The sequence below is a fragment of the Gallinula chloropus genome (assembly GCF_964237585.1).
Source record: "Gallinula chloropus genome assembly, chromosome: 1".
In the NCBI taxonomy this organism is placed as follows: Eukaryota; Metazoa; Chordata; class Aves; order Gruiformes; family Rallidae; genus Gallinula; species Gallinula chloropus.
The window spans coordinates 19388377-19406759 of NC_140085.1; the positions used below are offsets into that span (position 1 = coordinate 19388377).

The following is an 18383-nucleotide window of genomic DNA, read 5'->3' on the forward strand; positions in this document are numbered from 1 at the left end:
GAATAGCATCCAGCTGAAGCTGAGTTTAATAATTCTATTTGAAGCACAGGCCGAGAATAGAAGTGGGCGAACTCTCCCATACCTCCTCTGGCTCCACGGCTGTAAACAAGAAAAACAGACCTCAGCCAGTGGAAATTACTGAACTGTACACAAGAAACAAACTTCTCAAAGAACAACTGTTCTAATAGTCCTTCTTAGAAATGTTTCCATGTGAGAATTTACCAGCCACATTTTGGGGACAGAAGTTTTGATTTCCTATGTCTCTTTACAGTGAACACACTGTGTATGATAGAACAGAACTGAGGGGTTTCATGAGTTTGGAAAACCTGTGCTGTTAACACTGTGGGGTTGGGTTTTTAACAAAAAAAAACCCCAAAGGACTCACCGCCTCTGTTTCTGGATGGCTATAATCTCGATGTTACTGCTCTGATATATAAGTGATGCCTTGGAACAGTAAGTTTTAACACATAAATAGTGGCATTAAGTAGCTTTGTAGCTCCTGCATGCTCCTTATTGTCTTGCATTTGCTTGGGGACCCTTCTGCTTGTGAAGTCAGGTCAAGGTGGTTGGGTTGGGTTTTTTCTTTTCCAAACAAGACCAGGATATTGTGAGAACACTCAAAAGCAGTTCCATTTGCCAAAATAAGCCTAAATTTGTTAGTGAATTGACCCTTGCATATGTTGGAGCCTCAGTCAGAAAGCAGCTTATTGAGAAATGAATGACTTTTTTTGTTGTTAGTGTTGTGAAACTGTCCAGAATTGTTCTTCTGGTGTTTGTGACTGAATGTATAAAATTGTTTGTTCACCTCACAGGGGGCCCTTGGCCCCAATACTGTTTCCTGCTGTACGCCAGCAAGTGCTGTTTGATGGTTTCACTGGAATAGAAAAGAGAGGCCTCGCACAGGTCAAAAAGTAGGCAGGGCAGCTCATGCAAGACCCTCGGTGGTAGCCACAACAGAGGCTGGGGTGCGGAAGACAGCAGCAAGGGCTGTCAGCCACATCCATGCATTTGAGCAAAGCTAAATCTACCACCACCTCTCCACCCCTTCCTCTCCCCTCAAGCTTTAAGTTTTTGCTTTCTGAAATAGGGAAAGTGCAAAAACCTCCTTTCCTAAGGCATATTGGTATCTACCTGTCTTCCGTTCCTCCCTTGCTCACTTGCAGCCTAGGAAGAAGAGGGCAGCGGGCCTTTCTAGGAAAGTAGTTGGGGCAGCTACATGTTAGGGAAGGAGTTTCCTCAGTGTTGGTCTTCCCAGGTTGTTGTGGGCAGCCTTTGGGTGAGCTGGCAGCTGAGAGATGTCAGACATGCAAAGAACTTGTGGTGAAACTCATCCCTTGCTCCAGCAGGCGGATGCCCCTCAGGTCTGAGTGGGCCCTGCGGGGCAGAGGTGATCTGTGCTGCACTTTGTGTATCTGCCTTATCTGGAAGAGCAAGGGAGATGTGTATGTTAACAGCTTGCCTAGGATAATTCTGTGTGGGAATGTATAGCATTGGCACATACAGGTAAAGGAACATGTCACTTTTGCTGTGTCCTCAAGGGCATGGTAAACTTGTTTTGAGACCGTAGCTTATGATCAAGAGACCATATTGCCTTCTGCCTGCTGACCTTGCTGTGCTCGCAGGGAAACTTCTGAGTGTCGAACCACCTGGATTGCCCCCAGGCAGCTGGGTAAGATGAGAAGTCTTACAAAACAGCCCCAGGACAATTGGATGGAGAGAGAAGCAATCATTTAAAATTTAATTCAGACCCTTTGAATACTTTGCTTTAACAGGCACTTCCTGTGTTGATGATCCCTTTTTTCTTCCAACTCCCCATCCATCCTGAATTTCTTAGAGTACAGTGGCTTAGCAGGGAGCAGGTGGGAGATGGTCCCTAGGTAATCAGGAGTTGTGGAGAGGAGCAGACTTCAGTGTAATGGCTGATGGGGGGAGATGAAATACTACCAGGTTGGGATGGGTAGAAGCTTTGCTGCTGAGGTTGTTTCTGTCTGACGTGGGCTGTTCTCCAAAGATGTTTGTTAGGGGTTCTTGTCTGAAATGCAATGTGGGGGACAGCTGAGGCTGCCAGTTGGGCATGGAAGGGGAGAGCTTGTGAGACTCCAGAACCTCTGTCACAACTCGTCTCGTTACTGGGGTAGCGGAGTTTGGCCTGGGAAGGGGATTTTGGAAAAGATGGAAAGCCTTTTTTTTTTATTACTATTTTTTTAACAAGAAAATGTAGTGTCAGCACAAAGAAGCTTTTGCAAATCAGTCAAAATGGTAAGCAGCTTTTTTTTTTCTTCCTCTTTTAAATCTGAAGTATGTTTTGAAGCACTTTGGAAATGCAAAGCACTAGGAGTGCTAAGTACTCCTTATCGTCTGTCTAAAAGTGGCATTTGAAAAGCAAAAGATGTATCTGTTTTGGGCCACTGGCTGCTCCTTATCATTTTCCAGAGCTGCCACCCAGCCCTTTGCCTCCCTTCCATGGCTGGAGGGGGAGCATTCTCCACTGTGACAAGTAAAGGAGGGCTCCCCAAGGGAGGAGAGGAGGTGTGCGGAGTCCCTCGCTCCCCTTCAGGGTGCTGGTTGGCCTCCTCTCTCCCCACCTCCCTTGTCTGAGGAAAGGGAAAAATGAAGTTGAGTTTTGGTTTGAGCAGTCCTAGTCTGGAACCAGGACCACTTCTTCCAGCTCTGGAGACATCTTTAGAGAGTTTCCTGTCTGAAAAATTGCACCTTATTAGCTTAGTTGAGGAACAGGGAGATATCTGTCCTTCTGCAGGGAGTGGGGAGGGGAAGGGAGGGTGGACCAGGTCTTCAGTAGCTGCTGGATTTTTCCAGAGGCCCTTTCCACGCCTCATCTCCAAACGAACGGCAACAAAAGAACTAAAACCATTTAGATGAAGCTTTTGTTCTGCGTATCTCAAGGACCTTTTGAGCAGGCTAAGATGAGAGGATCTTTTTTTCCTCACCTAGCCAGCTCTGCAGCTGGGGGATCCCCAGTTCTCTGGGTTTTCAGCACCGACCTTTTCCCTCAGCACATGCACATGGTTGGGACTCATTTGCACACTGACTCATTTAATTTGGTATGCTTCCTTTCTGCTGGGGGGAGATGGATGGGGTCGGTTAGAGGGGAAGGTCCCCGATTATTTTCGTTCTTGTCTCTTCAGTTGTTGCTGTTGTTCCTGTCAGCACGCTAGAGTACCTGAGTCTTTGCACACAGAAAGCTTCCTTTTGCACAGAATGAGCTTCTAGCTTTTGTACAGACTAATTGAATGTATTTGGGGAGGGGGGGGAATAGGGAGTAAACCAATTCCAAACAAACCAATCGGAGTATAATGCCTTTTCCGAGCGAGTATATGCTGTAAAAGGAGATTGTAATAGCAAAGGGAGGGCAGGCTCAAGTATAATTTGACACAAAGTGTGGTTTTATTTTTGTACTGATACGGATAAGAGACTGTACAGCATCTATTTATTTAGATGATTTATGTGGTAAATGTTGCAAACAAAATTATTAAAATATTAAATATGAGAACTGACATTTACCTAATGGTCTGTTTGTGTGGTCATTTACCTCCCCTTGCTTTAATTCTACGGCTGAATTATTTTCTGCCAGTCACTTCTGTTGGTATAAACATGCAGCGTGGCTGGAAAAAGAATGGAAAATGCATGTGTGCGTGTGTGAGAGAGAGCAGTTAGAGAAGGATCGATGAAGAATAGAGCCTACAAAAGGCTTTTCCTGACATTACTCATTACTTTGCTTCGAAGAGGTTAGGTTTTTATTAATTTTTAACCCACTGGGTAAGTTAGAGCTGTACAGAGGTGACCTGGGATGGTTGGTCTTTGATGAATTAGAGTTGGAAGAGGAGAGTGCCCATGGCAGGGTCATGGTTGCTCCAGGTTTAGAGTATTCTTGATGTCCTCAGACAATGTCGCAGTGCCAGGACAGCTCTGCCAGCACCAGCCAGAGGACAGTGCTGGTGCGTCCCATATCCTGGGTGTCTTGTAGGGACAGAGAAAATCTGAGGTGAAGCCTGGGCTGCCAAACACATGCTGCACTGATTGCCAGTGGGGAAGCCCACTCTCCTCCAGACCAAAGCCAGGGCTTTCAAGTGGCTTCTCAGGAGCCCAGCAGTTCCTGAGTAGAGTTTGGCCTCCGATTCACTGCAAGTAACTCTGGGGGCGTCAGCTGAGGAGCCAGCTGAGGAGCCCAAATCCTGGGCCTGTGGCTACTCCGTGGGGAGAATTCCACAATGTCTTTTAGTCCACTTCGGTTCCTGACTTGTGCCCTCAAGGTGTGTGCGCCCACCCATCCTCTGTGGGGGGGCAGGCTAGCTGTTAATCGAGGTACCTCGGCAAGTGAACGGGGCTGTCTGACATGTCTGTAGATGTAACGTGGGGGTGAGCATCTGAACGCAGCTATGACATCAGTCACAAAAGCACACGGAGCAGAAGCAGGGGGGATGGGGTGCATTTCCTGAGTCAGTCTTGGCTCAAGGCAGCATGCTTAGGTCTTGCCTGCGTTACCAAAGCGCAGCCAGCACATTTGTCCTCAAACAGGGTGACTGGATTTGAGTGATGGCATCGGAGCAGGGCTCTAGCCAGCCGCTTACTTTCTGGCAGCAGCTGGCCAGATGAAGTTGTAAGAAACTGCAGTGCAGTTATGGGAAAGCCTGTTCTGGCGATTGCTTCTTCCTACCCCTGCCAATGCTGCAGAGGCTGCCTGGCACCAGAAACTCGTACCGGCTTGTCCTTTTGCATGCATGTGCTGGCTGGATTAAAGGTTAATCTGGACAGTACTCTTCCTTTTTTTTAATAATCTGTTGCTATGTATCCCCTCTGATCCGTGCAGCGCAGCCGGGTTGCCTTGCACAACTCTCCTGACAGGATGCCTGAGAACAAGGGCACTCAGCTGTGCATCAGGACGTGTCCCTGGGGCCCTGCTACGGTAGGCAGCACCCGAAAGGGGAAGCCCCATGGTGTGGGCGCTCTGAGAACCATGGAGTGAAAAGCAACATGTGTGGCCCCTACAATGGTGAGCGCTGCCAGGAAACTGTTCAGCAGCACTTGTCTTCCCTTCCCTTCGTCCCTCTCTCCCCGGCATTATACTCACCAACCAACTGCTTTTTTTTGAAACAAGGATGCTTGAAACCTGAGGGGAGCTTGTGTAGTCACCCCGATCCAGAGGCAGGCTGGGCAGTTTGGCCTGCTTTGGGAATTGGTAGGCAGGCTCCAGGAGTATTGCAGTCCCCTCAGAGGTGTGGGCATGGCATGACCCCCCATGGGCCGCCTTCTCTCTCAACATCAGAAAGACATCGGGCTGGAGGGGTGGTTGTTCTGCTCACTGCTCGGGTCACGCTGAGCTGCTTGTAACTGCTGCACAGGGAGGTGCGTGTTCAGCTCTGAGGGGCCTTGTCTTTGCTCTTGCAGGTTTCAGAGTTGTAGCTGGAAAATCTCTCCATATGTTGACACAGATGACCACAGCACCAAGGGTTTGCTTAAAAACCACCGCAGGGATTGCTTGAGGGGCTGGGGTGTGTGCAGCTGCCCAGCGTAGGTGAGGGAATGACCATTTCTTTACAGAAATCTGACAGTGACCTCCCCAGAGCAAACAGCAACCGAGTCGGTTGATCAGCCCTTGGGAGTTGTTCTAACGGAGACAAGTGCTGCTTCTCTGCATAAAAGGAGCCGAGAAGCAGCTACCAGCTTCGAGCAGGTGAGTTGCCCATTATCGAGCACCATTTGAAGAGTAAATAAAAATGTTCTTGCACCTGCTGCTCTCCCCCCAACGCTGGTACACCGCTTGCCAGCGATCCCGATGAGAAAGGTCGTGTTGCTCCCCCAAAGCCTGTGGCTTCCCTGTGCAGGCTTCTCTGTGCTAGCACGGAGCCTACGCTGCAGCCTGCGGCAGTGGGGTCTTGTGGGCAGCAAAGTGCCAAAAAGATCTTTCATTTCAGTGTCCGTAGTGAACAATAGCTGTTCTGGGAGCGCCGCCTTCCCGGCTTGTTGTGGGTTTCCTTTTTTTCTGGCTTTTTTTAGAAGTGTTTTACTGGAAATGTGAATGAAACAAAGGAAATACCCAACAATGCTCTGAACAGCTGGATGTTCTGCTGCTATTTTGCTTGGTGAGTGTAAAAGTTAGATGAAAGAGCCTGGGGTCGGGTTGGGCAATACCTGCGCGACGGTTGCTCGCAGTCATCTGAGTGGTCGTTTGGCTGGGAAGAAGCTCCTGCTGGCAGCTAGACGACAACAGGACAGAGCAGATGGAGCTCTCTGAAATGCTGCTGCCCTGTCTGGGTCCGTGGATCAGGGGTGCCTTGTGCTCCTGCCCTAAGGTAAGGTGTGATGCTCATCTGTTTGGGGATGAGATCATGAGTCACAGCTGCTGCATGCATGTGTAGCTGCATAAGGACTCTTCCCCCATTTGATTTAGGGGTGCTAGGTTTTAGAGCAGATCATATCAGTGGCTGGAAGCTCAAGTTACTTGACGCTCAGCCGCAAGTGTAAAAGCAGTTGTTTAAACAAAGCAAAACAGTAACAAATACACCAATTTAAATGTGAGTGGTGTTAATGAACACTTAATGTGCCAAGTTAAAAGCAGTTAAAAAAGTGAAAGGCAAAACACGAGGGGTGTGACTGACTTGTTCTTTTGAAGTCACCTTCAAGCCTCTAAAGAACTGAGATATTAAAAAGTGATGTCTAGAGGAAGGAAGCAGTCAAGAAGGTGCTGGCCTGTTCTAGGTGACAGTCTCAAGTGATCTGTCTGGGTTTTTGTTCTGGGTTGGCCTGTGATGGTACCCAAGAAAGGGCAGTGATACAACCTAAATGCAGAACTATCAGCGATGAAGTATGTTGTGGTTTAGTCCCTGACCACACCAACACCTTCTTCTCCACATCAGTCGTATTTCCTGAACGAGGGTCTGTGTGACTAGCCATTTGCCCTCTCTTCTCTCTGCATTCGGCAACTTCTTCATTTACCCCCCATCAGCTGCTAAGGTGAGAAAGAACACAACATTTTAACAGATCTTGCCTGAATCACAAGCGGTGAGGAAAGTCCATATAAATATAGCTATTTCCAGAATATCCTCCTCCTGGGTGGCACTTCCAAGTCAGAAGCGGAAAGAGGGGGGTGAAGCGCAAATGGAGAAACTGTTAGCAAAGGCCACAGGGGCTGTGGGTACTCCCTGCCAGGCCAGGTGAAAGAGGGGTGGCAGCAGAGGGGTGGCACTGGGCAGCAGAGGGGTGGCAATGCAGGTAGCTGCTGAGGTCAGGGTAGGTTGTGAAAGTGCAGCAAAAGCAGGACAGCCATTGCATATGGCTCTCATGAGAACTCCCCCTTCTTCCAGAGAAAGCCATGCTGAAAGGCACCTTGTACCCACCTTAAAAACAGCCATAGAGCAGAACAGGCTGTTCTGTTGCGCCAGGTGGCACCTCCAGGTGATCCATACCAAGGCAGCAGCGCGGCCTCCGGCTTCCATCTTGAATCAGGGATTTGTGACTGAAGCTTTTAGCTTTCTGTCTTTTTAGCACCTGCGAGAGTGTAAAGCACGTTGCAAATGAAGTAGGATTGTGCAGGAACAATTGGGGCAGGGAATTCCTCTAAGTGCCTTAACATTCTTCTGTGTTTTCTCTCAGTTTACGTAGCATGCTTGGCCCATTTACTGTGAGGCATCCGCCAGCGGCTCAAAAATGAGGGCACATACAACCGCCAGCCAAAATGAAGGAGGGGGAAAAAGGAAAGAAAAGGGTATCTAAGCCCCTTTATTGTTAGTTTTTGCTTCGCCAGGTACTTCAAGGCTGCCTGCGTCCCTACTTGCCCCCTGGGGACATCCCCCGGGCGGTGGGTGAGGGTGGGGGTGACTGCGCACCTGCTTGTGCAGGAGCAGGCGGCGGCTGCGCGGCCCCCGCTGCCGCCATTGCTTCAAGTCAGAAAGAAATGAAAATACAAAAGGATCCGTTCGGGCGGGAAGGGACTGAGGTGGCGGAGACGCAGCGGCACCGCCGCCGCCATTCCGAGGGGGCTGCCCGGGCGGCCTTCCCCTCCCGCTCCCCGCCCGCCACCGGCCTCGAACGCCGTCCCCGGGGCGGGGGAGGTGACGGGACGGGACCGGTCCCCCCCCCTCTCAGGGGTTGCGTGACAGGATGGCGGGACCCCCGCCCTCACACCACCCGCCGCGCGGCCCCTTTAATGGCCGGCGCCTGCGCGAGACCCCTTTCCCTTAGCAACCGCCCCCCCCCCCCCGCCCGTCACGGGGGAGGAGAGGAGGGGGAGGAGGGTCACGCGCGGCCGCGGCGGGAGGGGGCGCGCGGGCGTGCGCGAGCCGGCGGCGGCACGAGGAGGGCGGGGCGGCGAGAAGGGGGCGGGGCGGCGCGGACGGGCGGGATTATTATGGGCTGTGGGCGCCGCCACCGAGGAGCAAGATGGAGCTGTCTGCAGTGGGGGAACGCGTCTTCGCCGCCGAGTCCATCATTAAGCGGCGCATCCGAAAGGTGAGGGGCCGACAGGCGCGGGGGATGGGGGGGCGGCCGCGGGACGTCTCCGCTCCCCGCCGCCGGGCTCCGGACGCGCGGGGTCGCCGGCCCGCCGGGCCCCCCGCCTCACCTCCCCCCCTCTTCTCCCCTGTGTGTTGCAGGGGCGCATCGAGTACCTGGTGAAATGGAAAGGCTGGGCCATCAAGTGAGTGCATCCCGCCGGGGGGGGTGGGGGGAGATGCCGCCCGCGGAGGCCGCTGCCGGGGATGGGGGGAGCGGGCTGGGATGGGGTCGGATGGGGGGGGGGGTGCCGCCGTCTCCGCGCGCGGCCGGGGGTGGGGGATTCGGCGCTAACCCCTCTGCTTGTGCCCCCCCGCTACCCGTGCCCCCGGCAGGTACAGCACCTGGGAGCCCGAGGAGAACATCCTGGATTCCCGCCTCATCGCCGCCTTTGAGCAGAAGTGAGTGCTCATCCTCGGCCCGGGCTGGGGGGCTGTGGCAGCGCTGGCTTTGGGTGGCTGAGCGGGAACGGGTGCTTGCAATCCGCTTTTTCTTTTTTTTTTCCCTTTTTTTTTTTTTTTTTTTTTTTTTTTCCTTCTTGCGGGTTCTGTTTCTCCCTTGGGGAAAAGTTTTAACTTCTTGACAAATTTGACTCCCCAAAGGGAACGAGAACGTGAGCTGTACGGGCCCAAGAAGAGAGGACCTAAGCCTAAAACTTTCCTCCTGAAGGTAACTCTTATTATAATAACTTAGGCCTAACCAAACGTGTCTCAAACTTAGCTGGTTCATGCCCTTGGAAGGGCTGGATTTTCAAGTGACTTGTGCCTGCTGCCCAGCTCTGGGAACGCGGGGACAACCCGGCGGAAGGCGAGTGGGGGGCAGGGACGCAGAAGCATGTGAGGGGAAAGCGTGTGTGCGTGCGACGGGTGCCCCAGCAGGACGGTCGGTACATGCAGATGTGCACGGTGAGGCTGCAATCTCTTTTCCAATATCCTCTCCCTCTTTACAGCCTTCTGCTGCCGCAGTGGAGAGCTAGCCTAGCCTGCCCCGCTCCTTTTTCCTTCAGCAGCCTGTTCCCTCCAGCCCGTACCCTGAAACTTAGCAGTACGCTGAGCAGTCGGGCAGCTGTGGCGGGAATTCTGCTGCCGCTTGTGCTCCTCCAGTTGTGTTTCAGGATGTAGGTGCTCCACATGAGTGTCATGAAGCGTTCATATTTTGATCTATGAAGTGTAGGCTTATTGTGCTTTGCTTTTATTTTTTTTTTGGGGGGGGGGGGGGGAGGAGGAGTGTTTCATATCACTGTAGGATGGCAGCTGAAGCTTCCAGTTCCCCTCTGACAGACCCAGCATCTCTGCAGTAAGGCACTGCCATAGCATCTCTGTTTGCTTGCAGTGACAAATGAGGTAGTCCCTAATGCAGTCTCCCCCAATGTTTTATTTTAATTTATTTTTAAATTAAGAAATCCAGTAGCGGTGTGACTGCTGTGTGAGCTGCCGTGTGAGGTCTCTGGATTCGCTAGACTACAGGCAAAACTCCATGCTTTGCTCCCCCCTTACCCTCCCTCTCCGTTCAACTAACTTGATCTCAGACTTCAAATGAACGTAGAAACACAACACACCTTTGTACAATTAAGACAGATAAGAAAGTTCACAGCTCCCCTGGTTTTGATCAGGTATAAAGCCGTGGAACAGCCGGAGCAGACCCTGTGGTAAGGCATCGCTATCACTAAGTCATCCCATGGCTTTGGGCAAATCATTTAGCCTTTGTACATGTTTCCCCATCTGTGAAACAGGTTAATACTTTCCTTTGCCTGACAGCAGTAGGAGCTTTACTCATGTCAGTGCAGCACGTTAACTGTATGAGGACCGGAAAGAGCAGTGAGGGGTAGGGTGTCGCCTCTCCTCTGCTTTAAGAGGGCATAACGAAGCACACAGAAGAAATTGCAAGAACAGGCGTATTCTGATGCCCTGAGTAAAACCCAGGGGACTATGTTAATCCTCCAAGCCCTGCTGACAGAACTGTCCTTCTCCCTTACTGCCTGTTTTTCTGCAGCTTTCTGTATCTGCAGACTGAGCTCTACAAATGTAACTGGTATGCGCTGCTACTTGCGTTTTATTCAGGGAAAGTAGACTAGTTGGGTTTTCTCTTTCTGGCAGTCATGCATTAAATGAAACCCTTGTGTTTAGGTTTCCAACAATGCAGAGGAGCGCTTAAAGGGAAACCGCCAGCCTAAAATAGTTCTCTGCTTGAATTAAAAAATACTGGTATTTGTAACACCTGACTTTGTTCAGAGCGGCAGAGAAGTGTTTATGCTGTGCTCTTAATGCTACTGTGTGTAAGTGGTTTCTTTTCTGTTTGATTCCAAATGTGATACTGCAAAAGGCACTGCCAATTTCTCACTCCTTTAAAAAAAAAAAACCCACAAAACAAAACCATCCCCCAAACTCAAAAATAAAGCCCACACATTCCTCCTCTTCTCCCCTTGCCCTTTAAAACCCCCCTAAACTCGGTACCTGAATTATTCAACAGCATCCTTTGAATCACATCCCTGACACGTTTTTGTGGCACATCTTCCTCCTGCCAGCTACTCACGCGCTACTGCGAGCCCGTAGGTTTGCAGAGCTGGGTTGGTACTTTGTAGAAGATGAATTGAGGTAGGGAGTGAGACGAGCATTCCTCAAGGCTGGTGCCAGGAGGGCAGAGTGCTGCCACTTGGTTTGTGGAGCTGGTGGGACTGTTGAAAGCTCTGACTTGCTGGTTTTTTGTGACTTCGGATCCTACCCTAAAAATAATACCCGAGGCCAGGCAGCAAGTAGTAACTCTATCTCAGTTCGCCCTATCTGAACTTGTTTGAGCTCTGTTCAGGCAAACCACTGGCAGCGCAACTGCAGCTAGAAACATGGCTGAGACCAGTGTGATCGTGGTCAGTTCTCCACGACCTGCCAAAGAGGTGCACTTGACCTCTGCCAGCCATGCAGCACCAGCGCTGCTGCGGGAGGAGTGGGATGCGATTCTGCCTGGTGCAGAATTTCTTGCCACTGAGAATTTAGGAAATGGGGGAAGAAATCTGATTCTCACATCCCAGAGGGACCCCTTGGAGTTGGTGGTTAGAACAATATTCTTTTTTATCTGTTAACTGGACAGAGTAGGCCAGGATGCAGTGATGTTTGAGCAGGAGTCTGGCATAAGACTGCTTTGGTAGACCAGTCTGCCCTCGACTTGATGGCCTGCTAGGATTTTTTGTGTGTATCAGCGATTAAATTGGGGCTTCTGAGTGTCCAGTAAGGCAATGAAGTAAGTGCCCTGTTACGCTGCTCAGTCCCCTGGCTTGTGTGGGTGTTTCAGCTTGCAGTTGGGGCTAGGTTTATCCTGGGATTAGTTCTCAAAAGCTGCAGATAGACACCCAGGGGATTTGCAGAAAGCATTCCAGCAGGTTAGTGGGCCCACGCCTCTGGAAAAGCTTTGAAAAGCTGCATCTTTGGCCACCTGCTGCCTTTGTAAGCCAGGCTCCTGTTGCTGAGAGCTGTCTAACACTTGCCCTTTCCATCAGACTGCAAAGGGAAATTACAGTCCGGGCTTTGTAATACTGCTATCAAGATGGCTGGTGTTGAAAGTGACCCCTGCAAACTTCAACTGCAGAGTTTTGGGCAGGAAATGGGTCTTTATCCTCTGCATACTAGGGGCAAACTTTCCCACAGCTGAGATCAAGCTTGGCGGGAGGTTGTAATTCTTGGGAGGCTACTGGTATGCTGCAAGCTTTGTGCTGAGCGTTCGGGAAGCAAAGTCCTTGGTCTGAATCGGGCAGCACTGTATGTAAGGCTCTTACCTTACTGCTTGGGTGTCTGGCAGAAGTCATGCTTGAGGACAGGCCAAGACAACATGTGCTGTAGTGCTCTTCCTCTTTTTTTCCTGCTTGGTTTGCTCTTCCATTTTGCTCTTCCTTTGGCGCTCCGCTGAGAGGAATGCAGAACTCGCCAACTAATCTAATAAAGTCTAGCAAGTGCTATGAAGAGACAGAGCCTGATCTGCAAGCTCAGTGGGTGGCTCGCAGAGACCCCTCGTTGGGATGGCTGTAAATACCAAGGCAAAAAGACTGGAGAAGGTTAATGGGGAGGAAGAAGTAAGGGAGAGCCTTAGGGGGAGGGAGGGGGGGGCAGGGGGAAGAAGGGGCTGAGCAGCATGGCGTTCGGTCGCTTCGCCCTTCCTTGAACTCTAAAGTTGGAGTTGGGTTTCTTTTGATCTCCTCCTTGTTCGTAAATTATCCCCGAGCGGCTTGAAAACAGACCATTCCCCTTTGTAGCATTTTGTTCCCCATCCAGTAGGGAAACTTCAGTTTATGGCAGTGTTGCTTGGGAGAGCTGTGCTATGAACTGGCTTGCTGTTGCCTTGTCACTTGGAAGGCTGCAGAAGAAAGAGGGCGATAAAAAGGCAGAATAGCAGCCAAGGAGGGGAAAGAAGAGCTCTTGCGAATGCTGTTTGGAGCAAGGACTGTGGGAATGCAGGTGGAGAATAAAAGACAAAGCAGAACCAGTAATTTATGAGAGCAGCGCTACTATGGTGCAGCAGTGCTACTGGAACGACTTGATTTTGAAATAATTAACTAGAGATCCATTGCTTTACAAGGTCTCTTTTTATTTTTTTTTCCCTTTCAAATTGCAGAGGTTTTGATACAAATCAGGTAGGAGAGGCTGTTCTAAGCACGTGTCCGTGTACGTGCTTGTGTGCCTCAGTGGGTTAAGGGAATGAATGAACAAATATGCTTGCTGGGCCTCAAGGGGTATTTATTCAGACACAGTAGGGAGCGAGGGAGATGCACTAATTCCCAGGGGCGATGGCGGAAAGCTGCACAAGCTAAATAGAGGTGATACCTATCCCAAAAGGGAAGGGAGGGGGTGAAGAGAAGCAGTCCTACCAATTGCCTTGCTCTCGTGACCGAGCACTGCAGCAAGCCTCCAGAAGCTGCATCCTGATGTAGGCTGAGCTGTAAGCAGAGGGTGAATTACTTTGTAGACGTGCTGAGTACCTCTTCAGCAGTGAGCACATCCTGCTGGTGGAAACAGCCAAACCCAGAGAGGTGGTTTCCATTTGGGAAAACTTCTGAGTTAAATAGCAAACTGTGGTGGCACAACTGAAGAGATTAAATAGGTTTTTCAGAATACCTTATGCTCATATAACTCGTGTGATTGTGTAATGGTCCCATAGCAGGGAGAAGTGCGTTTCCAACAGATAAAACTGAATGCTGAGTCTTTTCCAAACCAGAGGTAGTGAGCTACTTAATGTGACATAGGAAGCAGGAGAGGGAGAGCCCAGAATTTGTGCTGTCCTCTGCGGGCTAGAGACTTGAGTTGGTACAGTTGATGCCTGAGTGAACCTGATCCTGTGGTGGGAATACTGAGCCTCACAAGTGAGAGGGCTCTGGGGGCTGGTCTTAGATAAAGCATCTGATACTATTTTTTTTCTTGAAACCTTACCTGGAAAAACAAGCTCAAGAAAAGCTGCATATTTGCATATTGCTCTTTGGAATTCGTGATGAAGCTGATCACTGGGGACAGCAGTGCAGCACTTGGGGGGGATGGAGGGGGGTATGACTATAAGGTCCCAGCTTACTCTGTCTGTTAATGTGGCAAAAGAGGTTGATGATGCATGTAGTCTACCTGGAGACTACTGAAACTGGAATTTAATAAATGCAGAGAGCTGAAACATGAGTTGGAAGCGGCTTCAGCCTTGAGGAAGTGCCCCAGAAGTAACTGGAAACACAGGCAGATAGCAAGTAAAGGACACCTGGTGATTCTGGCTTACTGGAAAGGCCCTAGCTATGGACTAGGGCACTGTGAGCACAAAACCCAGACAGGTCTCTGTCAAGGCAGGACAGGAGTTGATGGATGTACATGGGCTGAGAAAATAAAGTCAGCTGGACTGGGGAAGTGGCTGGGCAGTGACCATCCCAGCATTGTAGCTCTTCATTTAATGTGGTTGATGGGAAACCTTTATGAGGAATTTTGGTATGTGAATACGGCATCTGTGGCTTGGGGATGACAAGGGGAGGAGGTTTGCTTCTCTTTCACATGGGTGATGGAAGGCAGCGCCGTGGGCAGACAGCAGTTAAGATTCAACCTGGAGCAGGGGGGCACAAAGACTGCAAAACTCACTCCCAGGTATGATTATGGAGCAGGAGAATTAATCTAAAGACCTGCAGTGCTGGTAGCAGGAGAGGCCCTGAAGAATGCTGGTGTCTATCCACTGAAGCTGTGGACCAAGGATTTTTACCCCTGTATCTGTACTCTCAGCCTGGCTTCCCCATCCTGCATTTTTGTACAGTGGTAAATTGGCAAGAAGCCCAAAGCAGGAGAGTGGCAGTGCTGGAAAGGCTGGCTGTGACGGGGAAGTGGGGCAGGGGGGAAGAATAAAATGGTTAATCCAGACTGTGCTGGTATCCAGTGTCAGAAAGCAAACTGTAGCTTGTTCTGGTGTCTGCCATCTGCTTCAGAGGGACCTGTGGAGAGGGAGCAAGCACAGCCATGGACATGTGCCTGTGGCCTGGCAGGGTCTGGGGGAAGAGGGGGGGAGGTGTTGAGGGGGGAGTCCTTGGTTCAGGGTCAGAGACGGGGAGAGTTGTTGCGGGGAGTTCGCCTGGTGCTGCTGCTGTGCTGCAGCCTGTAGGGTGCCTGGGACAGGAGCTGTGGCTCACACATTTTCCGAACAGTTTGGGGCATGTGGTATGCATGAGGCTGAGCAAAGAGAAACTGGCTGGACACTGGGATGCTTCCTCCACAGCAGCACGTGTCTGTGCTGGGGATGCTTCCCCCTAGCTAGGTCAAACAGCCCTGTACAGCCCAGGGTCAACTTAACTTGTCCACGATTCTTTGTCAGTCGGCTTATACAAAGCCTGTACTCCCTGGTGCAGATGAGCCTGCAGCCTGTTTCCACATGCAGCTGGGGAAGGAGGCCTCATCCCCACAGCCCTTTTAAAGCCAGGATACGAGCAGCACTGCAAGGCAGGACCCAGTGTTAGCTGAGGAGGAACAAAATGGCTTCATGTCTCTCCTCTGCTTGCTCAGGATCTCCTGCAGATCCCCTGGGGATCTCGGTAGGAGAGGAGGGGCACTGGGTGACAGCTGAGTTCTGGGGACGTAGGGCCAGGGCTTTGAGCTCATTGTGCAAGAGCTGCCCTGGGCCCCTCGCTTAGATCTGCTCAGTCCCTGCCTTTACACGCACATTTTTTTTCCCCAGGCGTTTCTCTGGTAGGAGGCAGAGCCTGCAGGGTGACAAAGGAGATGGTGTTGGAGTTCTTAAGCTCTTAGCTGGCAAGAAGCCATCCCGATCTTGGCGTGTGCTAGGGGGGCAACGGAATGGAAAAGTTGGGGAGGAAAAGCAGCTGTCGTGTTCCAGCACTGCAGTTCTTGTTGTGCCCACGAGATGGGGGAAGCTGCTCACTAGATGGACAGTCGGGTGCCGGGGGTGGGGGGGGCTCGTCTGGCTCCCCAGGCCTGGGGGACTTCTGCCTGTGACCGCCGCTGAGAGGGAAGGAAAGGCTAGGGAGTGGGTGTTAGAGCAACTGGGCTTTGGCAGGGTGTGATGTAAGAACACAGTCTGGGTTTCTGTGCCCATAGAGTCTGCAGGTCATACGGCTTCAGCTTACCAATGAAACTCGTTCTCTTGCTGCTGTAAAATGTTCCTGTCCCTGGTGCATGAACCAGGACAGGTTTTGACACTATTTCCAAACACCAGAAGAGCAAGAGCTTAAAAGTTCCCCTGCCCCTTGGGGAGGGCTGGCACCAAACAGCTGAGACAGCAGTGTTTCATTAGTGGCTTTCAAACAAGTGTGGTGTTCAAAAGGACAAAACAACCTCTTCTTTGGAGGTGCAGTTAAACTTGAGTTCTAGCTTGCCTGGTTTCTGACTTTCAACACCAGACCTTGCTCCCACAGCAGGGCAAGGATAAGCAGCTTGGTTGCGGCCTCTAATTAAAACTTAAGCTGTGGGTCTCTGCATTTCTTGTGCTTGACTAAACCAGCTCCATTGGACCATCCTCATCTATTTCCATCTGTGCTCCTCAAAACCCCATTCCTACCACGCTTCTCAAAGCAGTTGAGAGTGGTTTTCAGAGACGAAGAGTAAACTGGACGCATTACTCTTCCTCTCCCCCTTGTCTTGTGCTCATTTCATAGAGGATCAGGTGCAGTTCCCTGTCTTGGGACTAGTACATAATTTTGGGAGCTAACAACAGTTAGAGGCCCAGCACCTAGGAGGCAGCTTAGTGGTTTGGCCTGGAGTGGAGGGTTGTGCTCATTGGCTGATGACAACTGAGAGGGAGCCTTGGAAACCATTAACTGTAACCCTGAGACCTGGTGGGAGGGTGGTAGTTTCCTCTTGGGGGAACTGCCTGTCAACAGGGGCAGCGCTTAGGGAGTAATTAGCTGCTCCAGAAGGCTGTGGACAGTGCTCTGTGCTTGTATGGGGGCCGTGCCATAGCTAACAGTAATCATCCTTAGGTTGTGTCTGCGTGCTTGTTGTTAGCGTGGGTATAAGTGTGATGCAGCGTTGCTGGTAAGCACTTGTCCTGAGATGAGCCATACCCGGTCTGAGATTGGGCTGTAGCTAGGTTGCCTCTCTGACCCTGTTTGTTTTCTCTCTCCCCACCACCGCAGGCTCGGGCCCAAGCGGAGGCCCTCCACATTGGGGATGTACACTTTTCTGTCAAGCCTGGTTCTAGTACCTCCTCTCCCAAGCTCCACTCCAGCGCCGCAGTGCACCGGCTCAAGAAAGACATCCGGCGATGCCACCGCATGTCCAGGCGCCCCCTGCCCCGCCCAGACCCCCAGAACGGCGGGAGTGTGGGTGGCGGGGCTGGCATCCGCCCTCCTGTCTCGCCCTTCTCGGAGACCGTCCGCATCATCAACCGTAAGGTGAAGCCCCGCGAGCCCAAGCGCAGCCGCATCATCCTCAACCTCAAAGTCATTGACAAAGGTGGGAAGCCAGCCAACGGGGCCGGGGGCCTGGCTCGGCCCAAGATCCCGTCCCGAAACCGCGTCATTGGCAAGAGCAAGAAGTTCAGCGAGAGCGTCCTCCGCACCCAGATCCGCCACATGAAGTTCGGCGCCTTTTCGCTCTACAATAAGCCCTCTGCTGCGCCCGCCCCGTCTCTGGAGGGCAAAGGGGAGGCTGGAGGCTCCCAGGCAGCCTCCTGTGGGCTCATTATGGGTTCCACCCCCTATGATGCCCCCAGCTCCAGTTCCTCTGGCTGCCCATCACCTGCCCCCCACTCCTCATCTGACCCAGATGATTCGCCTCCAAAGCTGCTCCCCGAGACCCTCAGCCCAGCCATCCCCGACTGGCGTGAATCAGAGGTCCTTGACCTCTCAATCCCGCCTGAGTCGGCTGCCACCAGCAAGCGTTCTCCCCCAGGAGGGTGCAGCGGGGGGCAGACGCCCTCTTTGTCCCTCTCCTCTTCTGACCCGGAGCAGGAAGCCAGCGACTGGCGTCCCGAAATGTCCCCTTGCTCCAATGTGGTGGTCACAGATGTCACCAGCAACCTCCTCACTGTCACCATCAAGGAGTTCTGCAATGCAGAGGATTTCGAGAAGGTGGCAGCGGGCAGCAGCAGTGGAGGAGGCAGCAAGTGAGCAGCCAGATCCCCCTGCTCCAGGGGTGTGGGGGGAGCTCTACCTGTGAGAAGTTGTGGTGTGAATGGCTGTCCTTAGTTATCTCCTTCTCCCTTTGGCTGTCCCTCTACCCTCACTGCCACCCTTCCTCCTCCTTTCCCCCTGCCCATGCCCTCCTGCCTGGAGGCTGGAGCGTGTCAGTGGGGGGGAGCAAGGGCACCCACTGTTCCTGGGTGTCACTGCTGCTGGGAGGAGAGGTAGGGAGGGTTGTGGTGGGGCTGTGGGGAGTGGTTGTTTGTCCTTGAATGTGGTGTTGTCCAATGGGCAGTGGAGC

At 51.8% G+C, this 18383-nt stretch overlaps 1 protein-coding gene across 1 annotated transcript; it reads left to right on the forward strand.

Annotated features, from left to right (window-relative positions):
• Nucleotides 1–8397: 8397 nt before the first annotated feature.
• Nucleotides 8398–18070, forward strand: CBX6 (chromobox 6; the record flags this gene model as incomplete). The annotated part of the gene is made up of 5 exons (XM_084279183.1): nucleotides 8398–8466; nucleotides 8610–8653; nucleotides 8844–8909; nucleotides 9111–9177; nucleotides 17096–18070. 5 exons carry the CDS (start codon nucleotides 8398–8400, stop codon nucleotides 18068–18070), a joined length of 1221 nt encoding a protein of 406 aa, XP_084135309.1.
• Between the last annotated feature and the right edge of the window lie 313 nt (nucleotides 18071–18383).